The sequence below is a fragment of the Microtus pennsylvanicus genome, chromosome 20, assembly GCF_037038515.1.
Source record: "Microtus pennsylvanicus isolate mMicPen1 chromosome 20, mMicPen1.hap1, whole genome shotgun sequence".
Lineage (NCBI taxonomy): Eukaryota > Metazoa > Chordata > Mammalia > Rodentia > Cricetidae > Microtus > Microtus pennsylvanicus.
The window spans coordinates 1,812,542-1,824,855 of record NC_134598.1 but is presented as its reverse complement, the minus strand read 5'-3'; the positions used below and the strand labels follow the sequence as shown (position 1 = coordinate 1,824,855).

General features: G+C 45.5%; 1 protein-coding gene across 14 annotated transcripts in view; it reads left to right on the top strand.

The window, feature by feature from the left end:
* Grip1 (glutamate receptor interacting protein 1) overlaps positions 1 to 12,314 on the top strand; it is a 625,790-nt gene that overhangs the window by 588,517 nt on the left and 24,959 nt on the right. For 7 of the 14 annotated variants that reach the window (XM_075954108.1, XM_075954106.1, XM_075954107.1 and 4 more), the window contains 3 exons: positions 686 to 797; positions 931 to 975; positions 5,451 to 5,684. In XM_075954108.1, the coding sequence (XP_075810223.1) occupies positions 686 to 797; positions 931 to 975; positions 5,451 to 5,684 (391 nt within the window). The remainder of the gene's footprint in view (positions 1 to 685; positions 798 to 930; positions 976 to 5,450; positions 5,685 to 12,314) is intronic. The other 7 variants (XM_075954111.1, XM_075954113.1, XM_075954117.1 and 4 more) reach the window with 1 other exon arrangement.

The window sequence follows — 12,314 nt, the reverse complement described above, 5'->3', positions numbered from 1 at the left end:
TGGAGAGATGGCTCAGAGGTTAAGAGCACTGGTTGCTCTTCCAGAGGTCCTGAGTTCAATTCCCAGCAGCCACTTGGTGGCTCCCAGCCATCTATAATGAGATCTGATGCCTTCTTCTGGCCTGCAGGCTTATGTGCAGATAGAACACTATATACATAATTAATAAATATTTTTTAAAAAGAAGTATATCTTAGGGTTGGTTCCTTATTAAAATAGTTTTAAGAAAGCACAAAAAGTGAAGTCATGTATTTTTTATAATGATTTTATAAATCCTTAGGCGAGATTAGTTCTCCCCTATAGATGGAAACATATTCCCATGGTGCCATCTGCCACAGCCCAGCTACACTGATGCAGCCATGAGTATTCTGAAAGCCAGAAGTAGTGATGAAGGCCATTTAATTCTGCATGCCACTTAAGGCTCTAACATATCAGAGATGCCTTTAGTTGGAGGCCACAATCCAAAGAAAGTCTGGTCAAAGTGGATCCTTTCTTCCCTCTTTTTGTGGAAAATGAGAAGAAATATTTGACGTACAGAAGTGTATGTTCGTGTGTGTGTGCAAGTTTCTATGCATGTGTGCACTCTGTGTGTGTGCGCGCGCATGCATGCGCGTGTGTATGCATGCACCCGCACACGCACACAAGCGCATGCATTTTCCTTAACCCAGAATGTGTTTCTTACGGGCAGCTTCGCAGGGGCCTCAGACAGTGCGGAGGCTGAACAAGAGGAAAACTTCTGGTCTCAAGCACTGGAGGACCTGGAGACCTGTGGCCAGTCGGGGATCCTGAGAGAACTTGAGGTAGCCTTGGTCCCGCTGCTTAATCTTATTTCTACATTCATTTTTGGTTTTTTGTTTTTGTTTTGTTTTTTTGGTCCTTTTATGTTTGCATTGATCACAGCAGTTCATTTAAAAGCTTTAACCCTTTCCACAGGAGAAAGCTGACAGGCGTGTGTCATTGAGAAACATGACTCTCTTGGTAGCTACCCTTTCTGTTTATACTTTTGCTTGTGAAGCTGCCTCCCCTGCCCTTGCCTTCCAGACAGCAGTTTGATTTTATACAATGCAGTTCTTACTGACTTGTGGCTTCCGCCATTGCTCCCCTGCTAATCCTGACTGTCCCTATTTCCCCCCAAATCGCTAAGGAGCCAGCCCAGACTCCCAACAGTCTCTAGCTGCTTCCGAAAGGTTTCTTTGGCATGTTTTCATCTGTACCTGGTATAGAAATTAATTTGACTGTCAAGAGGAACATAAGAGGAAACACAATTATATTTGGTTTTCCCCTTAAGTTGATAGCCATGTGGCTGTTTAAAAAGACCGGTCTATGTGATAAGCAGGGGAAAGATTACTCCCTGCTGACCATTGCTGACCATTGGAAATCTTAATTCCGTATTAGCTCTGCCCGAATCTGAGGAGGAACAGGTTGAATTGTAACAGCTGAACTCCGGGCAATTTCTTAAAGCCGTGAATCTGCTGACAGTATTCAGACTTAGTCTGGGGATGCCTGGAATGTTTCCTTTTATGTTCTTTTAAAGTTTCTAAGCTGTAAAGTGTAAAGTGGTGGAAGTCTCATTTTTGTTTGATGTCATATGAGGTCCCCAAGTCACTCTAAGGAATGTGAATGGCACCACCGGGCGGAACTCTTGCAATTCTAAACTGGTTATTCATCTTTATATTATTTTGCTTCTCAACTGCATGTGTGGATACTTTATGTGATTCTAATGTTTGTGAATCTGCAAAGCGAACTCTAAAGGAGAGCGGTAGTTTGGATTTATAGACACCATAGATGACGTGGCATGAATTTTGGCTTCAGAGCACAGTTAAAGGACCTGGGCATGGATAGACTTATAAAATTTAAAGTAATTTGTGAGACATTAATTCCAGTTTGCTAAAAGAGCACAATTCTTAAATGCCAGCTGGTTTATTTAAGCTCTTACCACCCCGTGTACGTAGAATGGGCTCGTGGCCCAGGCTGAATAAGGAACACAATTGATAGTTCTTGAGCCAGTGCCCTCGCCTGACTTACTTTGGCTCCCCTTCCTTTCCCGTTTTGATACCTTTCTCCTGTGGAACTCACTCTTCTTGCAGCTTCTTTTACATTGTGCACATTGAAGGTCCTATAAAAGGTAACTCGATGAGCCTGGGCCATTACCTGGAAACTGAGTTAGCTCATGAAAACCACGGGCCATGGAAGTGTGTCACAACAGCCTGCAGGTTCCTCCTTCACAGCTTTGCATCATGGTGTGGGCCTGGAGATTACAGGTGCAGAGAGGAAAGGGGCTGAGCTTTAAGCCAAAGAGAAGCTACATTTTCAGCTAGGAAGAATGCACACCAGGTTCATATATTAGAGTCATATTTATACTAGTATCACAAAAACTTTAAACGTCGTTTAAGTAAATTATGTTCTCTTGGTTGAGATAGCTATTAAATTTTTTTATTGAAGCTAGAGTCCTGTCAATGAAATTTACCTTCAACAGCAAAAGCAAACTACGGAGTTTATAAATATAGATTAGCTAAACTGATTGTGATTAAAATGAGAATTTATTCATTATTTTCATTATTACTAGCAATAATTTAGGTTTAACTTTAGCACTGAAAAATATACAGCCTTCCCTGAAGCTTAAAAACTCAAATTAAGACTTTGAGCAATTTTAAACCTCCCTTACCAGCTTTTGCTTGTATAAAACAAAGGAATTGCCAGGCGGTGGTGTTGCACACCTCTGATTGCAACTTGGGAGGCAGAGGCAAGTGGATCTCTGTGATTTCAAAACCAGCCTGGTCTACAGAGTGAGTTCCAGGACATCCAGGGCTACACAGAGAAACCCAGTCTTAAAAAATCAAAATAAAATAGAAATTATATTGATCTAATATTTGACATAATGTTAATAATGTTTAATGAGTGCAATAAAACTCAAGCACTGAGTTTGCTATTTCTTAATGAATACTATTTTAACTATTTTAACAGACAAAAGTCTAATCAGATGTCTGAACCTAAATTGTATTTGTACTTTAACTTTTATATTCATTTTAGATGCTGTTAATTCCCTTGGAGTTTAGTGTAAGTGGGCTCATGGTTTGAAAACTTAAACAAGGAGCTATTCTTACCTCTCCTCTTGGCCAAGGGACCCTAGTAAAACCCATTGGCAATGTCTCCTCCGGCAGCTTAGACTCATCAAAGCCAGAATGTCAGCCCTCAGACTCAGTCATGGATTTATTTCCCACATGTTTCCTGTGGATCTCACAAAAAAAGTGAGAAGGAAAAATAGATATAAATAAAGCAGATAAAGGTTCTAAGTAGGAAAGAACAATGAGAGACGGTCACCACTGCAGAAAAAAAACTCATCGGGTTCTGTCAGTTGCCACAGACTAAAGACAGAAGTGATGTATGAAAGCGTCATCAAATGAAAGGCCTCCCATGACACCAACATAGCTGGCCATAGAGAGGTTTCAATCAACCTCAAAAAGCTATTTATCAGAAATATGCAATACTATAGATGCCTACATTTGCTTAAATATTAGAGACTTTTTTTTACCTACAGAGGGGCAGTTTATGTGGCCGGGAAAGCAGAGAGCCAGTTAGGCATGGAGCAAGATTGCAACCGACAGCTGGGGTTCCCATTACCAGACTCACGACAAGATCCAGAACCCATACGTCCAGCTTCTTCCTCCCACTGTGAAGGATTGAGACGTGCAGCCTATAAACCCTCCCTGTGCTGGTACTGAATATCAAGTGATACTGTAGGGGGCGCTGTCATCGGCAAGGATTTCCCTGCAGCTAGAACGTCCATTCTCCAAAGCATCTATGGCTTGCGTGGTCTAGGCAACACGTGTTTATTGGGTTTGTTTCTTTTCCATGCAGTTTAATTTTTTGATTAATTTTTTTTTTTTTTTGGTTTTTCGAGACAGGGTTTCTCTGTGGTTTTGGAGCCTGTCCTGGAACTATCTCTTGTAGACCAGGCTGGTCTCGAACTCACAGAGATCCGCCTGCCTCTGCCTCCCGAGTGCTGGGATTAAAGGCGTGCGCCACCACCGCCCGGCTCCATGCAGTTTAGATGTGTGTATATTTGCACCAGTACTTGACGGTGGTGTGCTTCCTTAGTGGCACACATATAAACATGGATGGAGAGATACAAACTCTTACTCTCAAGGACAAATAAAGATGCCGCTCCCTCTGCAGCGTTCCCTCTAGGGCATAGCTACAGGTTCATCCTTGGTTCAGTCCCAGCTTAGGTGACCTTGGGCAAGTAAACTTCTTTGTGCTTCAGTCTCCTATAAACCGGGACGAGTCAAGTGCCTCCCGGACAGACTTTCGAGGCTTAAATTAATGAATCCATCCCACAGAGTTCAACAGATCAGGCTTTGTTGCTTCTGGCTTTTTCATTAATGTAAACAAGTCACATATTATATATTCACACGGGCATGGACATAATTTCTGTTTCTATGATTTCAGGCACATTTACCAGTACATACATTTGTATACAAGCCTCGTATAAAGTATAGAGAGATGGCCACAGTCCTGGTTTTAGAGTATTGGCACCATCTGGCATGAGAAAGGCCCATTCCCATCATGACACTGCTTGCAAACCCTCTTTTGTTCCAGTTCTGAGATTCAGGGATGCAATCTTGCCATTGCTTATGTATTATTCAGGGAATATATTTGAAGCGGAGCAAACTTTGCTTTCATTGGTAAAATCCAATCCAAGTCTCAGAGTTGAGCAATGATTGAATTGAGCAAATGGTTGAATCCTATATAAAAGGGTAATTTTTTAAAGCCTCTCTGAGAATATTACACAAAGATCATTTCTAAGAAACACTATCTGTGCCATGAGATGTAGAAGCCAAATGCTGAGGGATATGAAAAGATGCATCTGTAAGTTTCTGAGGCAGGTCACTGGGCCAGAGGAATGACGGTCTTAACAGTATCAGGCTGGAAGTGCTAGGAGACCCTTTGCTTCTGCATCAGTCAGTCATCCCGTTCCAGCCTGCGGTTTGCTTCTGTTGGAGCCAGAGGCAGCATTACAGACAGCAGCAGCCTGGTCTTCACTGTGAAGCTCTCCAGACAGCTCTCTAAGACACACTGAAGATGGCTTCATGAATCCCAGCTCTTACAGTCAGCTTGGTGCCAAGTTGGTGCTTAAAATGAAAGTGCAGTGTGCAGTAAGCTAGAGTTGGAGCTTTTCAGTTTACCTCAGCATTGCTAGGGGTGGTATTTGATTAAATAAACTCAAGGGCTTAAGTACTTCCATTGGATTCAAGATGTGCGTTCTAAATGTCATTGCAAAGCATGTTCCAGATTTTCATAGTTCAGCTAGTGCGTCCATTCTCCAGCCTTTGGTTATGCCCTGAAGACACCATATTTTGACTGGGCCGAGGGAGAACTGTGCTAAATGTTGAGCAAGCAAACCCTTTCCTTTTCTGTGGTTTAATTGTCTCTGAAAATTGTCAATGCCACAGGCAACAATCATGTCGGGGAGCACCATGAGTTTGAATCATGAGGCTCCAACGGCCCGCACTCAGCTGGGGCGGCAGGCCAGCTTCCAGGAACGGAGCAACTCACGGCCACACTACAGCCAAACGACTCGCAGCAACACTCTGCCTTCAGATGTGGGCAGGAAGTCAGTAACCCTGAGGAAAATGAAGCAAGAAATTAAGGAGATCATGTCCCCAACTCCCGTGGAGCTTCACAAGGTCAGTAGACTCTCTCCTTCTTCCCTGATGTCGCCAGCCATTCTGCAGGGCACTGTTGCTTTGATGCAAGCTCAGCCGTGAACTTCTTCTGTGGGCTCAGCCAAAGAGAGACCACAGAGTTGAAAGGCAAAGCCCTGGAGACTGACTTTTTCAAATATGTCCCCTGAGAGGATTAACCTGGAAAGTGGGGAAGATTGATTTTTCAGGTGACGTGCTTATCAAAAAATTGATCAAAATCTTACAAAATGTGAAATTCTAATGTTACATAGAGCTTTGAAGAATTAGTCTGTGCTCACTGAAAGGTGGATGGGTTTTTACATATCCTGTGTTCATCTCTTCACTGAAAAGAGGTCTAAAGTTCACTGTAAGCTGATGCAGGAGCCCCCTCTGTATGCTGTGATATGTTTTATTACCATTGGTTAATGAAGAAGCTGCTTTGGCCAATGGCTCAGGCATATATCTAGCTATCTCTTACATCTCAAATTAATACATTTCTATTCATCTATGTATCGCCATGACGCTGTGGATTACCTGTAATGTTCTGGTATCTTTCTCCTTCAGCAGCTACGAGGTGTCTCCTTGACTCCGCCTACTCTGTCTATCTCTGTTTTGATTTTCCACCTGACTTTACTCTGCTAAGCCATTGGCTAAACAGCTTTATTCTTCAACCAATAAGAGCAATATATATACAGAAGGACATCCCGCATCAGTAAGCAGGCTTACTCCTCAATTACATGCCTACATTAGATGGGAAATTTTCAACAAAACGTTAGAAATCTGGGTCAGGACAGCATGAACCCTGGTAATGTTCCATGGTGAATTACAATATTGTCCACTTCACGGAGAAAATTATCACATTTAGCCACACTCCAGAGTTGCCTGCAGAGTTCAAGTGATGCAATTATGCAGGCAATTCCCTGGCCTGCGTGAGCAGTGGTGGTCGGGAGGTGTCTCTGGCTTACTCAGCTAGCGGTAGTACCTGATGCTTTTTCAGTAGATGAGGATGTATAAAAAAGTAACAACTGCAACCCCACTTTTCACGAGATCCAAGATGCTCCCTATCATTAATAATCTCCTAACATAATTCATCTTACTCAAAATGATACTGATAAAGTGATACTCACGTATCAGGTCAAAAGGACCCTACTCCCTTTTCCATTGAAGATTTCGGTTTCCCTAACTACCCTACAAAGCAGAACTGCCTGTTTTGTAGCTGACAGTTTGCGATGGGGGAAGAGGATGCAATGAGAGCTCTGATTCTGCTTCTTTACTACACATTTTCCATTCACTTGACATACAGACGGTGTAGACTGTATATACATTCCATCAAAGGATGTACTGTCTATCCGTGGGAAGCACAGAATCTAGTGGGAAAACATCTTGGAAACAATGGGATGATGGTGGGATCGGCACAATGACAGTAGCAAGCCTGGGTAGCCTCGGCGTGCAGAAGGTGAAGGAAATGGGAAATGCCTCCTAGACGTATTGACGGTGCAGAGGGGATGGAGGTGGAGAGACATTCCAAGCCCAGAAAGAAGCATATGCAAAGGGCTATCAAACAGCGTAGTGTATTTTGGTCATGAAAATATTCTCACGTGAGCAGGGTTCTTTGCATTAGGAGAATTTCAGAAAAGCAAAGATGCTTCTGGCATTTTATTATTAGGATCCAGAGTGAGCCCACTGCGCAGTTTAGCTTGTGTGTCTGGTTGTCCTAAATACATCTGCTTGGTAACTCACATGTCGTAACTCGCAGATGGACATATTCCGTCATGCTGTAGGAAATCGCAAAGGCTACACGCTCAGTGCTAACTCTGCTATGCCAAGAAGAAACCCAGCCCTCCTCATTCGCTTGGTTGTGTGTGAACACTGCCTTTCCCTCTTGTCTCAGCTTCCGCCCAAGCCGAGAAAACCATGTTTGTTGACCTCTTCTTTAGCCTCAAAGAAATACCAACATGCAAGTACCTTGAATTCTGGCCATCTGCTGTGTATTTCTAACCCTCACGATAGACACATACTATTTTGAGTTGGCACATTAGTCTCATTTATACAATAAGTTTCAGCCATGAAATTGACTTTTTTTTTTTCCAGAGTGAAGCTATCTCTTCAAAGACAGCTTCCTATGGCCCAGGAACATAAATGGCCCATCATCCCGGTGCTGAAAGCATTCATAAAAATCATGACCATAAACTGGATGTGGATGTCGTTATAACTGAGAGTTCTTAGTGGGGCTCTACTGAAACAGAAATCTTATTTATAAAGAAAACTGTATCACGCACTTATTAATGTAACAGAAGGCAGTGGGTCGGTTGGCACATTTGTGTACCAGGGTGTGAAATGGAGGGGGGGTCATGAAATGATGGGCACAAATGGGTCAGTGTGGCCTCATAAATGTAACGTTGCTTTTTCCCCTTTGTGTCAATCATCTCCCCACAATAGTTGTTAGAAGTCCATTTCTCCGGTTGATTTTCTTTCTTCTAAACTTGTCCCCAATAAAACAGGGCTCTCTAAAGCTAAGTGATGCTCTAAGATTAGAGCCTCGCAGAGTATCTAGTTAAGATGCAGCCTCCCAGAATATCTAGTTAAGATGCGGCCTCCCAGAGTATCTAGTTAAAATGCGGCCTCCCAGAGTATCTAGTTAAGATGAGGCCTCCCAGAATATCTAGTTAAGATGTGGCCTCCCAGAGTATGTAGTTAAGATGCGGCCTCCTAGAGTATCCAGTTAAGATGAGGCCTTCCAGAATATCTAGTTAAGATGCGGCCTCCCAGAGGATCTAGTTAAGATGCGGCCTCCCAGAGTATCTAGTAGAGATGAGGCCTGTGGGCTGATGCTGTGGAGCTCTTGGGGCACCTTATGATAACATCTCAAGTACCTTCAGGTGAATGTGGTTACCCCAATAGGCCATCCAACATGTTTGCTGCTCAGCACATTCCAGTAATTGAGAAGGAAATGGATCTTAACAAACAGACTGGCCTCAGAGTCAAGAGCCTTGACTGTGCCTCTGTCTTATATGCGTGTGTCTTTGAGTACCTGGCGTCATGGGAAAGCATGCTAACGTGGTGATGGTTTTAGTCGATTTTCATTGCTGTGATGGAATGTCTGATGGAAACTGGTTGTGGAAAGAAAGGTTTAGTTTTGTTCATGTTTCGGAGAATGCAGTCAATGGTTTCAGAGGATGAAGCCAATCCCCGTAGGTGTGGCGTGTCTGAAATACTCTCTTTTAATCATGGACCAGAAAGCATAGATCAGTTCAGGAGGCAGGCGGTGGTGGCGCACGCCTTTAATCCCAGCACTCGGGAGGCAGAGGCAGGCAGATCTCTGTGAGTTCGAGACCAGCCTGGTCTACAAGAGCTAGTTCCAGGACAGGCTCCAAAGCTGCAAAGAAACCCTGTCTCGAAAAACAAAAACAAACAAACAAACAAAAAGTCAGTAATAAAATGTTCCTTGAGACCAGCAATCTACTTCTCCCAGACAGGCACCACTTCCTATGGTTTCCGAAACCTCCCCAAATATTGTCAGCATCTGGGATCAATCAGATAGTGATGTCATGGGGAACATTGTGGATTCAAACCATAACACTGGTAGAATAAAGTTGTCTTCCTTAGGATCCTGCCTGCTTGTCAGAACTTAGTGGCAGCATGGAGAAGAAGCTACAGAATTGGGCAACTCCCCTCCCTCCTTAGGTTGAAGATAACCCAGCTAGCTAGAGTCTGCACAAATGCTCATTTTCAATCCCTGAAAAGTTATAGAAGAGGAATTTCCCAGCGGCTACCAAGGTCAGAGTGAACAGGGTAGGTGACACAAATGGCTCTGAACAAGCTTGGTGTTATTTTTCTGTTTCAGTCTTTCTGGTGGTTGTCACTTGGCTAAAGTTTGGGCCCATTTGTGTCCAGATTGGATCAAGATAGGATGAATGAATACGTTGTAAGAAAGACCTGGAATGCAGAAGCTCAAGGGGTGGGTCATTCACATCTCCTTCATACTTGTTCACTTGTCTGCTAGCTTCTTGACCGTGATAGGTGACTGCTGTGGAATATTAGTTATAGGTGTGTTCACTCTTGTATGCTGTTGAATATTTGTTTAATGATACAAAGATGTGTCGCATCCTTTATATTCTGTTTAACTCTGTGAAACTGTGTTACTTTGCCTGCCTAAAACATCTGATTGGTCTAATAAAGAACTGAATGGCCAATAGAAAGGCAGGAGAAAGGCTAGGCAGGGCTGGCAGGCAGAGAGAATAAATGGGAGGAGAAATCTTGGAAGAGGAGATCAAGGAGTGACAAAAGGAGGAGAGGAGGATGCAAGAGGCCAGCCACCCAGCTACATAGCCTCTGGCCAACGAGTCACCCAGCTACACAGCCACCCAGACACCAGGACACCCAGCCCCCAGTCCCCCAGCCACCCAGCTACACAGCCACTCAGTCATCCAGCCACCCAGCCACCCAGTCTCCTGGCCACCCAGCCACCCAGTCATCCGGCCACCCAGCCACCCAGCCATCCAGCTACACAACCACCCAGTCTTCTGGCCACCCAGCCACCCAGTCATCCAGCCACCCAGCCATCCAGCCACCCAGTCTCCTGGCCACCCAGCCACCCAGCCATCCAGTCACCCAGTCTCCTGGTCACCCAGCCACCCAGCCATCCAGCCACCCAGTCTCCTGGACACCCAGTCTCCTGGACACCCAGTCTCCTGGACACCCAGCCACCCAGCCATCCAGCCACCCAGTCTCCTGGACACCCAGCCACCCAGCCATCCAGCCACCCAGTCTCCTGGCCACCCAGCCACCCAGTCATCCAGCCACCCAGTCTCCTGGCCACCCAGCCACCCAGTCATCCAGCCACCCAGCCACCCAGTCATCCAGCCACCCAGCCACCCAGCCATCCAGCCACCCAGTCTCCTGGCCACCCAGCCATCCAGCCACCCAGTCTCCTGGCCACCCAGCCACCCAGTCATCCAGCCACCCAGCCACCCAGTCATCCAGCCACCCAGCCACCCAGCCATCCAGCCACCCAGTCTCCTGGCCACCCAGCCATCCAGCCACCCAGTCTCCTGGCCACCCAGCCACCCAGCCACCCAGTCATCCAGCCACCCAGCCACCCAGTCTCCTGGCCACCCAGCCACCCAGCCATCCAGCCACCCAGTCTCCTGGCCACCCAGTCTCCCGGCCACCCAGCCACCCAGTCATCCAGCCACCCAGCTACACAGCCTCTGGCCAACCAGTCACGCAGCTACACAGCCACCCAGCCACCCAGTCTCCCGGCCACCCAGCCACCCAGCTACACAGCAAGCCACAGAGTAAGAAGTAAAGAAAGGTATATAGAATGGAGAAAGACAAAAGCCTAGGGGGAAAAGGTAGACAGATAATTTAAGAAAAGCAAGTCATGCTAATGTCAGACATTTATAAGAAAGAATAAGTTTCTGTGTGATTTATTTGGGAGCTGCGTGTTAAGCCTTAAAAAGAGCCAAAGCTGTAAAAAGAGTAAAACTATGAACTACAGCTTACAACCGGATGGGTTAGCAACTGGATGGAGCTGAGAGACACCTGGGATCTTTGTAAGCACACCTTTGAGTGTTTCAGGGCATTTTTTTTCTTTTTTTTTAAATTTATTTATTTATTAAAGATTTCTGTCTCTTCCCCCCCACCGCCTCCCATTTCTCTCCCCCTCCCCCAATTAGGTCCCCCCCCTCATCAGCCCTAAGAGCAATCAGGGTTCCCTGCCCTGTGGGAAGTCCAAGGAACCCCCACCTCCATCCAGGTCTAGTAAGTTGAGCATCCAAACTGCCTAGGCTCCCACAAAGCCAGTACATGCAGTAGGATCAGAAACCTATTGCCAATGTTCTTGACTTCTCAGCAGTCCTCCTTGTCCGCTATATTCAGAGAGTCCGGTTTTTTCCCAGGCTTTTCAGACCCAGGCCAGCTGGCCTTGGTGAGTTCCCAATAGAACATCCCCATTGCCTCAGTGTGTGGGTGCACCCCTTGTGGTCCTGAGTTCCTTGCTCAGGGCATTTCTATAAACAAATAAATAACGAGGACTCTGACTTAATGGATGGGCATAATCTATTCATAGATTCAAAATCTGAATAATTTTGTGAGAAAAGTGGTAGGACCATGGAAGAGGAAGCCTAGTTAGAGAAAACAGATGAGGCTTTGGAGGACACATATGGTCCTCATGTTTCTTTCTCTTTCAAGACATGTTCTTGTGCAGCCCAGGATGGCCTCGAATTCATGTAGCCTGAAATATCTGGTCCTCCTGTTCTACCCAACCACTGCTGGGATTACAGGTGTGGGTCACGTGATTCCTGATTTTATGTGGTGCTAGGGGTGGGACTGGGGGCTTCATGTGTGCTAGGCAAGCACACTGCAAAAGCTGAGCTCCAACCCTGGCCTTTGGTCCCCTGTGTACGTCCTGCCTCACTGCAGGTCCGGAATCAGCGCAGTCCCAAAGACTGACACAGGAAGCTGAAGCGCATCCTCCCTTACGGTGGCCACAATGGTGTGAAACCCAGGCAGACATGTCTCAATTTTCTCTCATTCTGTTGTTCCCTCCTCGTTTTTCTACCCATGCCTTCGCTACATTCTTCCCCACCCCGTCCTTCAGTCACTGAATTGATTCCGAGAGTTACTAATCCC